Source organism: Prorops nasuta, unplaced genomic scaffold (assembly GCF_024137725.1).
Source record: "Prorops nasuta isolate Cenicafe-Biocafe unplaced genomic scaffold, Cenicafe_Pnas_1.2 PNAS00001, whole genome shotgun sequence".
NCBI classification, from domain to species: domain Eukaryota; kingdom Metazoa; phylum Arthropoda; class Insecta; order Hymenoptera; family Bethylidae; genus Prorops; species Prorops nasuta.
In genome coordinates this window covers 13580111-13596710 of record NW_027116798.1, presented here as the reverse complement: position 1 = coordinate 13596710, position 16600 = coordinate 13580111, and the positions used below count along the sequence as shown (strand labels likewise).

At 33.2% G+C, this 16600-nt stretch overlaps 1 protein-coding gene and 1 pseudogene across 1 annotated transcript; both read right to left on the bottom strand.

Annotated features, from left to right (window-relative positions):
- Nucleotides 1–4143: 4143 nt before the first annotated feature.
- On the bottom strand, nt 4144–5540 carry LOC136772660 (putative nuclease HARBI1; annotated as a pseudogene).
- Nucleotides 5541–15525: 9985 nt separating this feature from the next.
- LOC136772643 (uncharacterized) lies at nt 15526–16383 on the bottom strand. The gene has a single exon (XM_066725751.1). The coding sequence runs from the start codon at nt 16381–16383 to the stop codon at nt 15526–15528; it is 858 nt and encodes a 285-aa protein (XP_066581848.1).
- Nucleotides 16384–16600: the final 217 nt, after the last annotated feature.

Sequence of the window (16600 nt, the reverse complement as noted above, 5' to 3'; positions counted from 1 at the left end):
GCCTGTTTCAAGTACCAGAATGCAGGAGTGAAAAGTACAATTGTTGATTCAGCTCCAATAGCCAGTATGTATGCGAACCTTCCTCCTTGGATTTTTAATTCAATTGTACCAAATGTATTTAAGTCAAAGCACAAGTATTACTATTTGCTATAATATACTTGCACAGGGTCTGTAAAATAATAAATGATGACACTACGAGTAAACCTATAAATCAAATTCATCATTTAACTATCTCAATCTTCAAAGAAAATAAATATTTGAAGGAACATGAAGCATCTCAGTTACTTACCAGTATTTGATGTTGCCCCATTTCCATTTTCTTTGGTGCTTGGTGACTTAACTTCCTTGAGACTAAAGATCTGTAATATTTGGGTGTCTTTGCGTCTTTAGTAAACATCTATTATTGTATAATTAGCTTAAATCCAAACACTAGTCAACTGGTACTCTACGTAAATGGAGGTTCATCGGAATGCTTCATATTTTCAAACAAGCATTACTATAATTTAGTCTGAAATATTTGTACGCATATATGATATTTGTTTCATTTACAATCTTCCTTTCTCTGCATTCTCCAATAACAGGGTATTTCCAAGAATTGTTACATTATTTGTTTCATTTACAATCTTCGTTAATCTGCATTTTCAAATAACAGGGTATTTCCAAGAATTGTTACATTATTTGGCACTGGTTTGGCATCAAACTGCAAACTATGAAATGGTACCTTACATATAACTTTGTTTTAATAAAACAAACTTTTTTTAAAATGCACTTACTTTACTGAAAAACGTTTATGTTAATTGCTGTTGAAACACTACCATGTGTCTTGATTATGAGTTAACGTAACAACATCATCCTTCTCTGTTTCATTTACAATCTTCCTCAATCTATATTCTTCAATAACAGGATATTTCCAAGAATTGTTAGAGCATTTGGCATTGGTAGGACTTCAAATCAGAACTGCATACAAGGAATATGCATATAAGGAATATTTTATATAACCTGCTGTTCGAGATCGGGGGGAGCGGAAAATGTTGAGAAATAGATTCCGCATTTTTCCGCTATATCTCCCTTTCTCTCTTGTGCTCACAGTAGACGGCTGGACCGACAGCGTCTAGCCGCTCTATCTGTCCTTGTCTCTCCGCGGCGCGCTTGCGCGTCTTCTGGCCCTGGCGCGTCGCGGCCGCGACCCGACACTACTTACGCGCTTGGCCACTAGGTGGCCAGCGCCCGCAGCAGCTCTCTCGCTGGCAAGATTAGTGTCGCGTAATTACTTAGATGGGTCCTTCATAAGGACCCATCGCACCCCCAAACTGGCTCGAGAGCTGCCTAACCAGCAGCAACCGCAGCAGCTTTTGACGCCTCATCGGCAATCTTTGACGCCTCAACGGCAGCGCCTCCACCGGCCATCCAACGAGCGCCTCCACCGGCGAACTCTTCTGGTGAATCAGTTTGGTAAGTATCACCAACCACCCACCGCCTATCAAGAGGGCACTTCCCCTCTGCGGCAATCTCCTCCCTCCTAAGGGAGATTTCTCCGGAGACTTCCCGGGAGGAATTAAACCCTCTCCTTCCCCTCCACACTGCCTCCGAGGACTACCTTTGACCCAGTATTCCGACCATCAATCCAGGGCTCTCGAAAGAGTCGGGTAGTGGGAGGGGTAGACTCACCCTAGGGGTTGGGGTGGCTCGGAGCTACTAGAGCTCTTGGAGAAGGCGGCTGAGGGGTAAGGGGACTTCCCCTTTTTTTTTTTTTTTTTTGGATTGAAATGGCTGGGAAAAACTCATGTTCAACTGCGCAAGCGATGCCAAGTGGCATCCCTTGCTCAGATAGTGGGGACTTGCCAACTTGCCTTTTGAAAGATTGCAATTAATCAGGGGGTATTAATATCCCACCCAAAAGAAAAGGAGGAGCCCTGAACAATTTACGCTTCCAATAGGACTAACAGTAAAGCACCTTACCCACCAAAAACCCGTCCATTGTAAGACACTCAGACCCGGTTTTGCTTGGGGCATTCCATCAGTATCTGAGGCTTATACTACGCAGATAAGGGGACTTCCCCTGCCCTAAAACCACTTCTCCACATCCGCTTCCTCCCGAGGCTGGGGATTTTACTGGGGAGTACCCCAGGGAAAATTGTCCAGTCCGGGAGTTTTTAAGTTCGCGTTCCTTTCTGGGGAATTTTAGTATCTAGGGTTCTTGGGAATCTTCGTCAACCGAAATTCCCTAGAATTTGACGACAACAAATTCCCTAGGAAGTCTATAATTAAGTACAGCGGTTTTATTGTATATATTTTTGTAAATTTTGTACCATATTATTTATTGAATAAATTTCCTATTTTCCCATTAAACTGTGTTTTGACAATTTTATTTTAAGAACAAAAAACCTTCCCTTCTGACCACAGGTTCGGAGCCGACTTGGGACATTGGCTGCGTTCCGTTATTACTGCATGTACTCGAAGTATACTGCAAGTATACTTCAAATTGTTCCAAAATAGCTTGCAGTAAGCTTCCAGTATACTGCAAAAGTCCTAGGGAAATTCATGACGTCATGAATTTTTCGTCACTTCCTGCCAATTTCTTACTGCATTTACTGGGCTTTTCTGGGTGGGGTAAATCCAGTAAATGTTAAAAAAAAGCAAAATGTTGACTGATTAAAATTGGTATAAGTCTTGACGACTAAGTTCTGTTATAATTTTCGTCCTCTTTTGTCTTGTGCAAAGTTAGTATAAAATTAACGAGCATTACTAATTTATATAACATTTATAAAAACAGGGCAATAATTATATAATATTTAATTTATTCTTAAACGAAGCAGGATCCAATGGCACATAACAGTGAATTAATTTTTTTAAATGAAAGTAATGAACAAATTCAAGTAATTGTTGATGTAGAAACTGCTGAAAACGCTAGGTCTGGTAAGTTATGTGCTCAATATTTACATAGTTATCATAAAGAAGTTTTATACGCTTTTTTGTTCAATTTTATAGACACGAAGTTTGCCCAAAAATTATATAATGAATTGGTATTGAATAAACAAACATAACTAGACGAAAAACTAATTGATGATCCAGGTGACTCTGAGCTTCAAGATCAAGAAAATCCAGAAATTCTTAACCGTATGCTTTTGTTTTTCATTAAAAATATTTTATGTCATACAATAACAGTCTCCTAATGTATTTATTTAGTTATAAGCTCTACAGATCAACATTTATGGAGCGACAATGAAACAAAATTGTTGTTAACTCTATATAAAGAAAATAAGAATAAAAGAATAAGTGTTAAACATTTATTTAAATTTATTTCAACATAACTGAAAGAAAATGGAGGTTATAATATTACACCAGAGAAATGTAATACAAAGCTACAAGCTTTAAAAAGGTCTTACAAAAAAGTTCAAGACCATAACAAAAGTCAGGAAATAACCGAAAATCTTGTAAACATTACGAGGTAAGAACACATTTTCAAATAGTTTTTTAATCTTCCACATTATTACAAAGTACTAAATAACTCTATATTTGTAGATATTACAAGATATATTTGATAGAGAACCGTGGATAAAACCTGTCGCTGTAGCAGGTACATCTGTAGAAGCTTATAAAGACAATGATGGTAAGTACTATATAATTATATTATAAATAATAATTTTACATTAGATAGTATAATAACTAATTAATAATCTCATTTTAAGATCCTCCCAAGAAAAAAAAGAAGGAAAACACGCTGCAATTATTATTAATGGAGAAAAAATTAAACAGAGAAGACTGAAATAGACGACATAGAGAAAAAATTGAGAGTATTGATAAATTGCAGCAAATCTTGGAGAAAATAGCCAAAGAAGAGTAAATGCCTGAAGATATTTATTAAACCGTTGCAATAACATTAAAATATTTTTTGTTTAAATCTTGGTATACACTGTAAAGGTTAAGCTAGTCTAACTAAAAGTTAATTATATTTTTTTATAACCCCAATTTAGTTTACGAACTTTTGTGACATATTGTTAAGGTTATGTCATTAAAATTAGGGAAACGATGAAGTAAAGACTGAAAATGTTCTTTAAGTATTTAGTTTTAATAGAAAATGAATCTATGTCTTCGTACAGTTACATACAAATGTATTTGTCACAATTCTATTAATATTAAAGTTTATAATTCATTGCTTAGTAAGTACGTAATGGCATTTCTCTTTTCTATACCTTCTGTTTTTAAAATATTAGCATTTCTCATGCTATCATTTAAATTGTTTACCCTTCTTAACTCATGGACGAGAATAGGAATATCATTCAAGTCATCTTTTAAGATACATATATTATGTAAAATGCAACAAGCTATTATATAGCGTGGGATTAGATCAGTTCTTGTCATAGGAAGCTTATCCAATATACTTCGAAATCTTCCTTTTAGAAGTCCAAAACTTCTTTCAATGATCATTCTTGATGATGATAAGACCGTATTGAATTTTACTTTCTGCTCTGATAAATGACCATTGTTTCTGTACGGTACCATTATATACTTCTGTACTTCATACGCCGCATCTCCAATAAGGTGACTGTTATCAGGGAAGTTCTCCTCAGAACACATATCTATAATATTAGACAGTCTAAAAATACGCATATCATGCACTGACCCTACCTCTCCACAGTAGACATGAATAAACTTCAACGTTTCATCACATACAGCCTAAAAATATATATAGTTAACAGAAACTATTTTGTAGTTAAAATAAACTCAACAAGAATATTTAATTACCTGCAGTTGTAAAGAGTGGTACCCTTTCCTATTTACATACGCCTCAGGGTTTTCTTTTGGAGCAGCAATACTAATATGGGTTCCATCGATAGCCCCTACTACTTTAGGAAATCCATACTGTTGTTTAATTCTTGCCATTGTGATTTAAGCTTCCTCTGTTGATGGCCATTTTATGAAGGTATGCAAATATGAATATAGAGCTGTTGTTACCCTTTGTACAGATCTCCAGGCTGTTGATTTACCTATTCCAAATCTGTCACTAACACACCTGTAATATATATGAAAAATATTAAACTCAATAATCTCAAATAAACATAATTTACTGATAGTTAAAAAAGTAATTTAAAGTAACCTGAAGGAATTAGGAGTTGAAAGAAACCATAATGAAAATAACAATTGCATTTCTGGACAAAGTGTGTGACGTCCAAATCTAGCTGACTTTCTTTCTAAATGAGGCGATAATAATTCCTTAAGAAATGAAAATGTGTTTCGTGTTATTCTATAATAATAAAGTTTATGGAAATTATTTAAATATATTACTTAAAAAATGTATTAACATTTTTAATGTATCTTACATCCTTTGAAACTCACCGAAAATGTGATTTAAAATCTGCGTCTGTATAATTGCATACGGTCTTGCTAAAATAGTTTGTAATTTTTGTTCTTGTTGAAAAACTGTTATTTTTTGTGCTTACTTCTATAATAAATTCGTCATCACTGTCTGATGAGTCTGTATCAATTAGCATAGATGTTATACAGTTGACAGTAGATGAAATAATTTTTCCCTTTTCCATTTTATTTCTGCTAATGTAATAAATTTTTTAGAAATTATCATAAGCCTTGCACACACATACACACATACACAGATTTTGACGATTCAAGTTAGTACAACACAATCACAAATAACATATGTATATATACCGGTAATGTGTCGCCTGTTTTACTGCAAGTATACTCAAATCCGTTCCTTTTAACATTTTAGACAGTATACTCACAGTACTAAAGTAAAAACGGAACGCTGTTTGCAGTATACTGTAATGACGTCACTGTTTCTAGAGATGTACTGTACTGGCAGTAATAACGGAACGCAGTCATTGTTTCGCACACCTGCAATAAAACAAATCCCACAAAGTACCATCGAACATTAAATTTTATACATATTTTTGAATACAATGTGACTTATCTGATAATCTTGCTGACTCCTTCATGTTTCTCCCTTAAATTATCCGTAGTTTTGATTATATTACACTATTACACTATCATTACAGCCAATTCATTTTTATAAAAATATTAAAGTTATACCGGTAAACCTTACAATTCAATTGACAGCTAACAGTTGTCGCCATATTAGTTATCGATTATATCAATTATTTAGTCGTCGCGTTTGTAAAAATTAAGTCATTTTCTTTAGCGATTAACTTCAGCCCGAGACATACATACATTTTGACTGGAGAAGATTATGAAGAAGAATCTTATTTTCGATATATATATAGATAACTGAGTATGATATCTCTGGATTGCGTGAACCGATTTTGATGTTCATGGGCTCAAATAAAAGCTTATTCCAAACCATTTCAAGAAAAGCTTTACTGAAATCATGGCAGTGTATCATTTACGGAAAAAAATCGATTTAAAAATTGAGACAGCCAATCTTGCTGTATAAGATACAGTAGTGCCTCGACGGCGGTATAGACACGTCTATACCTACTTTTATGTACTTGCCGTCGAGACACTACCGTGTCTCTTGATACGCTAAGAATCAATGAATGCTTCACCTGTCAGATAATGATATGCTTATACGCGCGTTTACATATTTAACGAACCTTTTATCCTAATGGATGTTGTTAAACAGTGAAGGACTTCATTTTCTGAATTATACAATAATAATGAAAAATGAAACAGGAATCAACTTGTGCTGATGAAAGTATAGTGTATTTATATTACAACAAATGTGGATTACATCTTTCAATGAAGTTATGTTGGTAGCAATGAGACGCAGTAATAGTGTAATTTAGTTTTTAAGCAGTTGGTAGCAACGGTGGCGACACTAGCAACATACCAACTTAAGCGTTCTTTTTAATTAATCTTTCAGACCGTTGAAATCGAGCGCGTTCAACGTACTGAAAGAAATGTAAGCTACGAATAATAAATATACTATATATTACTTTATAACTCTACTGGCCTCATCATTAATATAACCGAAAATACTAATAGGTTATGGGCCCAGGCACAAATTGAGGGAAGTAGAGATTGAAAAGGTAATTGATAAGTAAAAAGAAGAAAGTAGCTTTGGAACCGAAAGTGTATGTCACATGTTGGCTGAGCAAATTGAATGCTGCTAAGAAAATGGAATCCGTAGTAGTGACAAGCTTGAAGCTGAATAGTGAAAACTGGCCTGTGTGGATATTTCAAACTATGGTAATATTGAAAGGCAAGGAGCTATATGATATAGTTGTTGGGCTGGAAAAGGAACCTGAGGAAACGACACAAAAACCAATATGGCGAAGGAAAGATGCGAGAGCCCTGGAAATAATTGTAACAAGGATGGAACAAAGCACACTGACGTACCTTCTGCCCTGCAACTCGTCGAAAGAAATGTGGGCAAAATTAAAAAGTATTTGATAAGGAATCAACAATAAGTTTGCACCTGTTACAACAATTTTTTTTTTCATGTAAATTTAGAGAAAGCACGGTATCCATGTTCATATCGAAGTTAGAAGATACAAGAAATAAATTAAGACAAGCTGGAGAGCCAGTCTCAGAACAAATGATATTAATAAAAATTCTGATGTCCCTTCCTGACAGATTTAAACACTTCAGGTCAGTGTGGGAATCAGTAGCGAGAGTAAATCAAACGTTAGAAGAATTAACGTCAAGGTTATTGCTTGAAGAAAAAAGGCAAAATTCATCAGGGGAAGAATCTGTAGCATTAGCTGGATTGAGAAACAAGATAAGTGATAAAAGCAAAAGAAAATGTTTTCGATGTGGAAAATTAGGGCATCTGATTAAGCAGTGCAGAGTGAAGCTGGACAAAGAAGAGAAAAGGAAGTGTTACTCGTGTCACAAAATAGTACACCTGATGGAAACATGTCCACAGAGGAATGCACGAAGTAAGGAGAAACCAAAGAAGAGAAAAGTAATAATTACTATGGTGAAGAAAAATAGTGTTCAACTCATTTGCTGGTATAGGACAAAATATAGCAATTACAAGATCAAATGTGTGGCTGATGGACTCAGAGGCAAGCGATCACATATGTTGGGACAAAAATATATTCTCAAGCTTAGAAAGATACAGCTCTCAGAAATATCTGTCGTTTGGCAATGGAAAGAAGGTTGGTATTGAAGGCTGTGGAACATTTAAAATAATAGCAAATGTAGACAGTTGTGAACACCAAATAACATTGTTAGATGTTTTGCTAGTACCTGACATGAGGTTTAATTTGTTTTCCGTTGGACGTGCACTGGACAGAGGATATTTGCTTACATCAACGAGTGAAAGGTGTATATTTGATGATAAAAGTGGTAATATAAGAGCAGTGGCTACAAGATACAACAAGCTCTATCAAATGGAATTCACACAAACTAATAAAAATTTTCAAGCATATATAAGCTCAATAAATGAACAAAAAGAAGAGAATAAAAAGATAAAGAGTAGGAAACGCATCAAGAAATTATCTGAATGGCATCAATTGTATGCACACCAGAATACGCATCGTGCGAAGAGGGCACTAAAGCAAAGAGTCATACCTTTTCAAGACGACAGTGACAGATTTACATGTGAGAAATGCTTAAATGGGAAACAGCATCAAGTTCCATTTCCTAGAAGTGAGACAAGGGCAACAAGAAAATTAGAATTATTGCACCTGGGTGATTGCGGGCCTATGGAGGAGAAGTCACTGGGAGGTGCCAGATATTTTCTGCTAATAAAAGATGATTTTTCATCTATGAAGTTTGTTTACTTCATAAAGTATAAATCAGAAGTAACAAATTGTATCATAAATTTTATTAATATGTCTGAAAGAGAGACAAATAATAAAATTAGAACAATAAGGTCAGACAATGGTTTGGAGTTTACAAATCACGAGTTGGAAGAAGCTCTTAAGAATAAGCGGATATCTTATCAGAAGTCAGTGAAATATACCCCTGAACAGAATGGTCGGGCAGAAAGAGAAATGAGGACTCTTGTCGAAGCTGCAAGGACCATGATGAGCGGAATGTTAAGCATTATTGGGCAGAAGCAGTGAATACAGCTGCGTATACATTAAATATGACAGGTCCAAGCCAAACTCCTGGTAAATTACCTTATGAAGTGTTCTATGATACATCAGCAGATCTAACTCGACTTCATGTATTTGGAAAGCGTGTATCCGTACACGTTCCAAAATAGAAACGACTTAAATTGGGTCCAAAGAATGAATATGGAATTTTTGTAGGATATGATTCCAATGTAAAAGGTTATCGTATATATTTACCATTGAAGAAAAGAGTTGAAGTCCTATGAGATGTAGTATTTTTAAATGGTGAGCTGAAAACAATGAACCAGGACACAAATAATTTATATTTGCCTGCAGATGAAGAAAATGACGAATGCAGTCAAAATTCTCAAAATCAAGAAGCCAATGAAAATGAGGAAGATAACATGGATAGTAGATATAAGGATGAAGAAGTAATGTCAGAAGATGAGCAACCAAATGATCCAATAGTAGAAAGGGATCAAGAAAATACCAGTGAAGAAGGAGAAGAGATACAGCAACAAGAAGATGAAGGAAGAAGACTGCGAGATAGAAGCACAATTAGCGCACCCTGGCGATGGAAGGACTATTTTGCTGCACCCACGACCGTGAATAATGAACCTGAACCTACGAGGAAGCAATTCAAGGAGAAGAAGAAATACACTGGAAGAAAGCTATCGAAAAAGAAATTTCATCACTGGAAGAAACTAATACGTTGTATCCTGTTGAAAGAAGAAGGGGTCATAATTTAATTGACTGTATGTGGATTTTTAAAAAGAAAACTGATGAGTCAGGGACAGTCGTATATAAAGCGAGGTTAGTGGCACGAGGTTTTAATGAATCAAATATAGATCTATTAGAAATATATAGTCCCGTGGCGAAAATACACTCAGTAAGAATATTTCTAGCAATGTATAATCAATATAATTTAAAGGTACACCAGTTAGAGATATGTAGTGATTTCTACACAGCGATACAGGGTGTAACGAAACGACCGCCTTTTCTCGTAACTGGAAGTTCGGGGTGACAAACTGAGTGCACGTGTAAAATTTCGTTCGAATCGTTCAAGAGGTTTAAAAGTTATTTCTATTTATAAAATAACCCTTTTTCAGTCCTTTTCGAACGACTTTAACTGCATAATGGAAAGTGGAGAAAGTGAAAAACAATTGATGAGCACCCAGCTAGAATGTAAAAATTATCGATCGCGTGCGGTAAAACTTTTGCTATTTATTTCTTTAATCTGGCTGTTAGATTAATTTTAAAAGTAACAAAATCCTTTACATTACAATTCCAATTCAATTCAGTACAAGCATCATTGACTGATGTGATGGAAAGAGCGAGTTGACGCAATGTAAAGGAAAGTATCAAAAGCAAAGATTCGCGCGAGCGCAATGATAACTTAATAGACAATGCATGAGGGCATTCTCTTTCTACTAACGAAGCTAAAGGGAATGATTCAAAATCAATACATTGATGAAGGAGAAAACTAAACTCACCCATTAAATGCTCTGCAAGTTCCTTTAAATCGGAGTTTTTGAAAAAGCTTCAAAACGGCTCCTCGATGATTTCCAGAAAGCACACTATCACTGATTTTGCATTTAAACACTTGTGAATTTAAACAAATTAGGTATTAACCTACGTTTCTTCAAAACACTGGTGAATTTGACACTTTTGAACTGTTTGAAGTAGGGTGATTAAGAGTGGTCGAAACGAATTATTGATTATTATATCTCTCTGTGTCTCTCTTTTCAGCCTACTTCAAACAGTTCAAAAAGTGAAAAATTAACCGGTGTTTTGAAGAAACGTAGGTTAACACCTAATTTGTTTAAATTCGCGAGTTCTTAAATGCAAAATCAATGAAAGTGTGCATTCTGGAAATCATCGAGGAGCCAGTTTGAAGCTTTTTCAAAAACTTCGGTGTAAAGGAACTTGGAGAACAATAATGGGTAAGTTTAATTTTTTCTATCATCAATGAATTGATTTTAAATAATTCTTTTTACCTTCGTTTGTAGAAAGAAAATGCCTTGATGTGTTTCCTATTAAATTATCAGTGCTGTCGCGTGACATCTTACCTTTTGATACTTTCCTTTTCATTCTATCTTCTCCCTCTTTCCATCAATTCAGTCAATGATACTTGTATTGAATTGATTTGGAATTGTAATGAAAAGGATTTTGCTATTTTTAAAATTAATCTAATAGCCAAATTAATGAAATAAATAGCAAATGTATTATCGCGCGCGATCGATAATTTTTACATTCTAGTGGGGTGTTCGTCAATTGTTTTTTCACTTTCTCCACTTTATTATGCACAGTTAAAGTCGTTCGAAAAGGACCGAAAAAGGGTGAGTTTTAAATTGAAATAACTTTTAAACCCCTTGAACGATTCGAACAAAATTTTACACGTGCATTTGGATGGTTACCCCGAACCTCCAGTTACGAGAAAAGGCGGTCGTTTCGTTACACCCTGTATATATATATATATATATATGTTTCCGCCATTATAGAGCCGTTCTGTCAAGTGAAGTAGTGTGTTAACCTACACATATAGCGAAAGTGGTAAAATAAATAAGATAGATGCGCATGTGTATACGTATACACCAGTAGGTGTCAAATATATGTTAGTTATCTTATTCTGGTAAACATGAGATCAAATTTTTTAACGAACATCCTTTATTTCTAAATGTGTTAAACAACACATTTCAAAGCGTGTTATAGAAATAACACACTTTAAAGTGGATCAAAAATGACTACAAGAAAATCACACGCTTATGGGCATTAAAATAACACACTTAGGATTTGCAGTGTAGTTAACGAGACTTTTTATTACACACATTGAAGTGTGTAAAAAGCTGTTTTTTACACACATTTATACGTTTAAACTATAGAAAATGCATTTTTACTTCGCGAATATTTCTTATTTGTCAATTTTGTTGTTCTTTACATTTATACGGATAAACATTTCAAATGCGCATATTCGAATTCAATATGTAAAGTAACCAATCTAGTCTTAACAATAAATGCTTTATTCTTTTAATTGTGTTTTTAAGCTTTTAGATTAAATAAAGTTGTTAGAAAAGAATCAGAAAATGTCAAAAATGTTCTCTTCAATATTTTAATTTGGCATATATTTGTACATCTAAACAGTATATACAATACAACTCAATCTCACTTTTCTTATTGTATGAAATACAATTTTAATAAATCTGCAAATTACAATTATATTAAATGAAAAAATGAAGCTTTCTTCAAAACATTAAAAAATTTTAATATGTACTATTAACTAAGGTAAATAAATAAACATATATTATTCGTGATCTATTGGTTTAAAGAATTTATTAGTTTCAATAAAGTTAAGTTTTTATTATTGATTTTACTTCCTAAAATTTTATGTTCCAAAAACTGTAAAGTATTGGCATATGCCGATGGATAATCACGATGCCAAACGATGTAACATGAAAAGAGTACTGCTAATATTCTTTTTGCGCTTGGTTTCTCAATTTCCATCTGAACATTTTTATCAGCAACGACGTAAGCACGTGAAATTTCATTTTTGGTGACATACACAACCGTTCGTGGTGCTTCGGATTCAATGATGCACAAAGAAGTGGCTGATGTCATAACCTGCAAATTGAATAAATTATTATTATTAATTGAAACAAACTGTTAACATTAGTCTTTATATTTTTAAGTACGTACACTTCGGCCCAATAATCCTGTCCCAGGCAAGGGGAAGCAGAAATCAGAGGGGCGAGGGGATATCTAGGGAGTTTCTCCGTAGCTGTCAAATGGCGCGGTTAACCTTCGTTTTTGTATCGTAGACAAAAGTAATTTTTTCGGAAAACGATTGCGGAAAAGAAGGAAAGATTTTAATACATAACAGAGAAGAAAAAATATATCAGATGAGTATAAGTTAATAACAAAAAATGAAAATTATTGTGAATTTATAAGGAAATATATACTTTGTGGTTATTTTATTTCTGTTACAGGCTAAATCCTATTCTTCATGAGTTTAAATCGCAGGAAAGAAATACTTAAAGAACGATGAATGAAAAAGGACTAATTTATAAAGCATTTCTGTGTGACCCAGTGATTTCAATAATTGTAACATAATGTTGTAATAGTGAATGTATAAGCGAATGCTGTGTATACAAAGAATTTTTATTACAAAATAATAATAATGTAGGATAATGTTTTGATTCCTATTATTATAAATTGAAGCTAGTTCAATTAAAATTTATTATTTTAATTTCTTCCTTAACCACACACAAATTCTATACGTAAAGAGTAATTATGTATTCTTGTAGAACCTATCTTTAAGCTACTCTAACTAAATTGCAACTATTTTAAATCTGCAGGTCATAACTATTTACTTCAATGATTTTTATTATTCAATGTGAGACATATTCTGTAAAATTTCTGTTAATTTCTTATTGATCTGTCATGCTTCCTCATCTCGTATGACATTTATTTGCCTTGATTGTTTCTTCTTCTAGTTTTTAACACATATACCAATAATTCTCTAGATATTTTCAAATATGCTCAGATATATATATATATGCTTATTCTGCTGTCTAATTGTTTCTATAATAATTAGGATGATTGGTAAAATACTGCTGTATTAAATTTGAAGAATGGACACTAGACTTATTGTACTTAAATATGTTTGGCACCTCATCCACATGATATCTTTTCCTTCCATTTGAGAGGATCTTGTGGACCAATAAGTTGATGTATACTGCGGAGTTCATCTTATTTTCCAGCTACATATTTGGATATCCATTCCCAATATGCAATACTTATTTTATTATTCCTATTTGTTCATGAGACTTATCTGTCCTAAAACCTTAATTTATCCAGTAGCCATATGTATATCCTATCATTTTCAGATGAATGACATTTCTTTCTATCAATCCTGACAATATTATAATAAGAGTAAGGAAATAAGAGTATTCTATATTCAAACACGTAGCTGGAAAACTACTTGAAGCTAAAAAATAAGATGAACTCTGTATTATACACATAACTGTTAAAGAACTTTATCTATCCAAGTATTATGAGAAGAGAACATATCTCATAGAAGAGAGGCCCAATTTAAATAGCATCATTCAAACGCCCATTTTCCAAATTTAATAAGACAATGGTTTAACAATCATGCCAATATTTATAACATTAATTACAAATCAGCATAATCATCTCATCTGCGTGTATTTAAAAATAATAATAAAATTATTGTTATATGTTATAGACTAGAAGAAAATAGTGCAAAGGAGGCATATAAATATCATACAAAGTAATATGTCGAAGGATGTGACAGAGTAATAAGATATTAGCAGAAATTTTACACAATTTGTCTCACATTGAATAATAAAAATCATTGAAGTAAATAGTTATGACCTGCAGATTTAAAATAGTTGCAATTTAGTTAGAGTAGCTTAAAGATAGGTTCTACAAGAATACATAATTACTCTTTACGTATAGAATTTGTGTGTGGTTAAGGAAGAAATTAAAATAATAAATTTTAATTGAACTAGCTTTAATTTATAATAATAGGAATCAAAACATTATCCTACATTATTATTATTTTGTAATAAAATTTCTTTGTATACACAGCATTCGCTTATACATTCACTATTACAACATTATGTCACAATTATTGAAATCACTGGGTCACACAGAAATGCTTTATAAATTAGTCCTTTTTCATTCATCGTTCTTTAAGTATTTCTTTCCAGCGATTTAAACTCATGAAGAATAGGATTTAGCCTGTAACAGAAATAAAATAACCACAAAGTATATATTTCCTTATAAATTCACAATAATTTTCATTTTTTGTTATTAACTTATACTCATCTGATATATTTTTTCTTCTCTGTTTTGTATTAAAACCCTTCCTTCTTTTCCGCAATCGTTTTCCGAAAAAATTACTTTTGTCTACGATAAGGTAACCGGCCGTATTATGAGACACATATAGATGGTAATCTTAGTATATTCGAGAATTTTAAATAAATATTACTTTGAATATTGCAAATTTTTGTATTACTTTAATGTTTGATTATTTCTGAAGTGAAAATAAAAAGGTTTTGGTACAAATAAGGTATAAAAAAAATTATTAATAATAAAAATCTAAATAACTATCATGTCCATATTATGAAACACCAGTTTATAGTTATGTCCGGGGTGTCTCATGCATCATGTCCATATTATGAGACGGGTAAATTAAAGTAAATAAAAACAATATTTTTTTTTTGCATGCTTTATTGGAATTTTATGAACAATAAATAAATCATTTGAGGCTACAAATGAAAATCTGAACAGTAAAATAAATTTTAATACAGTAAGTATCTACTATTTTGTTTCTTTTTTAATTTTCTCTGCAATTTCTTTCATTTTTTGTGCTAAAACCTTCTTTTCTTCGGCTAATTCCTTTTTTTGTTGTTGAAGTTTCTTCTTTTGAATCAGTTTTTCTTCTTTCTCTTTCTTTTGCCTTTCTTTTTCCATATTATAATTCCACCATTCATCGGCTGTGCCTGCTGCAGGTAATTTTCGTTTACCTGAAGCTTTCAACTTGGCCTTTTTCTTTGTAGGCAAACATCAACATTGGCGGTGCACGAGTACCATCTGCACTGTACATAAAGAGAACAGTGAGACATTCTTTACCTCCATCTGTGACTTTATAAGCTGCACGAGCACCTTTTGAAGTCAGTACTCTTTCTCCATCAGGACATAACAAGATACTTGATTCATCGCAATTAAATATCCTGCTGGGACAAATGTGCAATAAATTTTTCTTTTGTAAATACTTTTCCTGCTCGTCAAACCATTCTTTTAAGTCTTCTCGAGTTACACTTGCTCTTGTAAGACTCAATTGCTGTGGTTTTCTTATACTTATGTTGGAATGACGTTTTCTAAACCCTTCATACCAATGCCGTCCAGGACGATTGTTAATGAACGGTGTCTTCAATTTTTTCATTTGTATATATTTTTGCACAGCATCCAAGAGTTCAGTTTTAGTAACTGGTTGGCCTCGCTCAGACTTATATAGAATCCAATCAACAATCTGTTGCTCAATATCTTTTGAGAAAACAGTATCGGGTCCTGGTTTTGTCTTAAATTCATCAGGGTGATTTTTTTTCCGAGCAAGTGTAGCTATTGGAATGCCAAATGCAGCAGCAGCTTTCCTGATGGACATACCGATACCCACAGCTTCTAAAGCTTTGTCGACACTTTCAGAAGAATAATTCTTTCTCACATTTTTCTTTGGTGATTTTTTGCTGTGCCTAACTAATACATTAGTCTTTCTTGTAACTTTAGATCTGTGCTCACTTTTCTTCAGACCAACTTTCTTTATTTTTCTTTTCTTAGTTTTTCCTTTTTTAGTTTGCTGATTCTTCTTCGTAGCAGCCATTACAAATATCTAATTGCTTATCTGAAATAAATACTTATTTTATAAATTAAACTCCTAAATTTTGTTCATTTAATAAAAACGTGGTTATGAGTCTGTTAAATTTTATAGGTTAGGTTACATTTTGTACACAGTCTGTGGTAAACTTACCTTATAGCACCTCTTCATATGGCTAAATAGGTCAAATACAATAATGACTTTATTGTAAAATATCAACAAA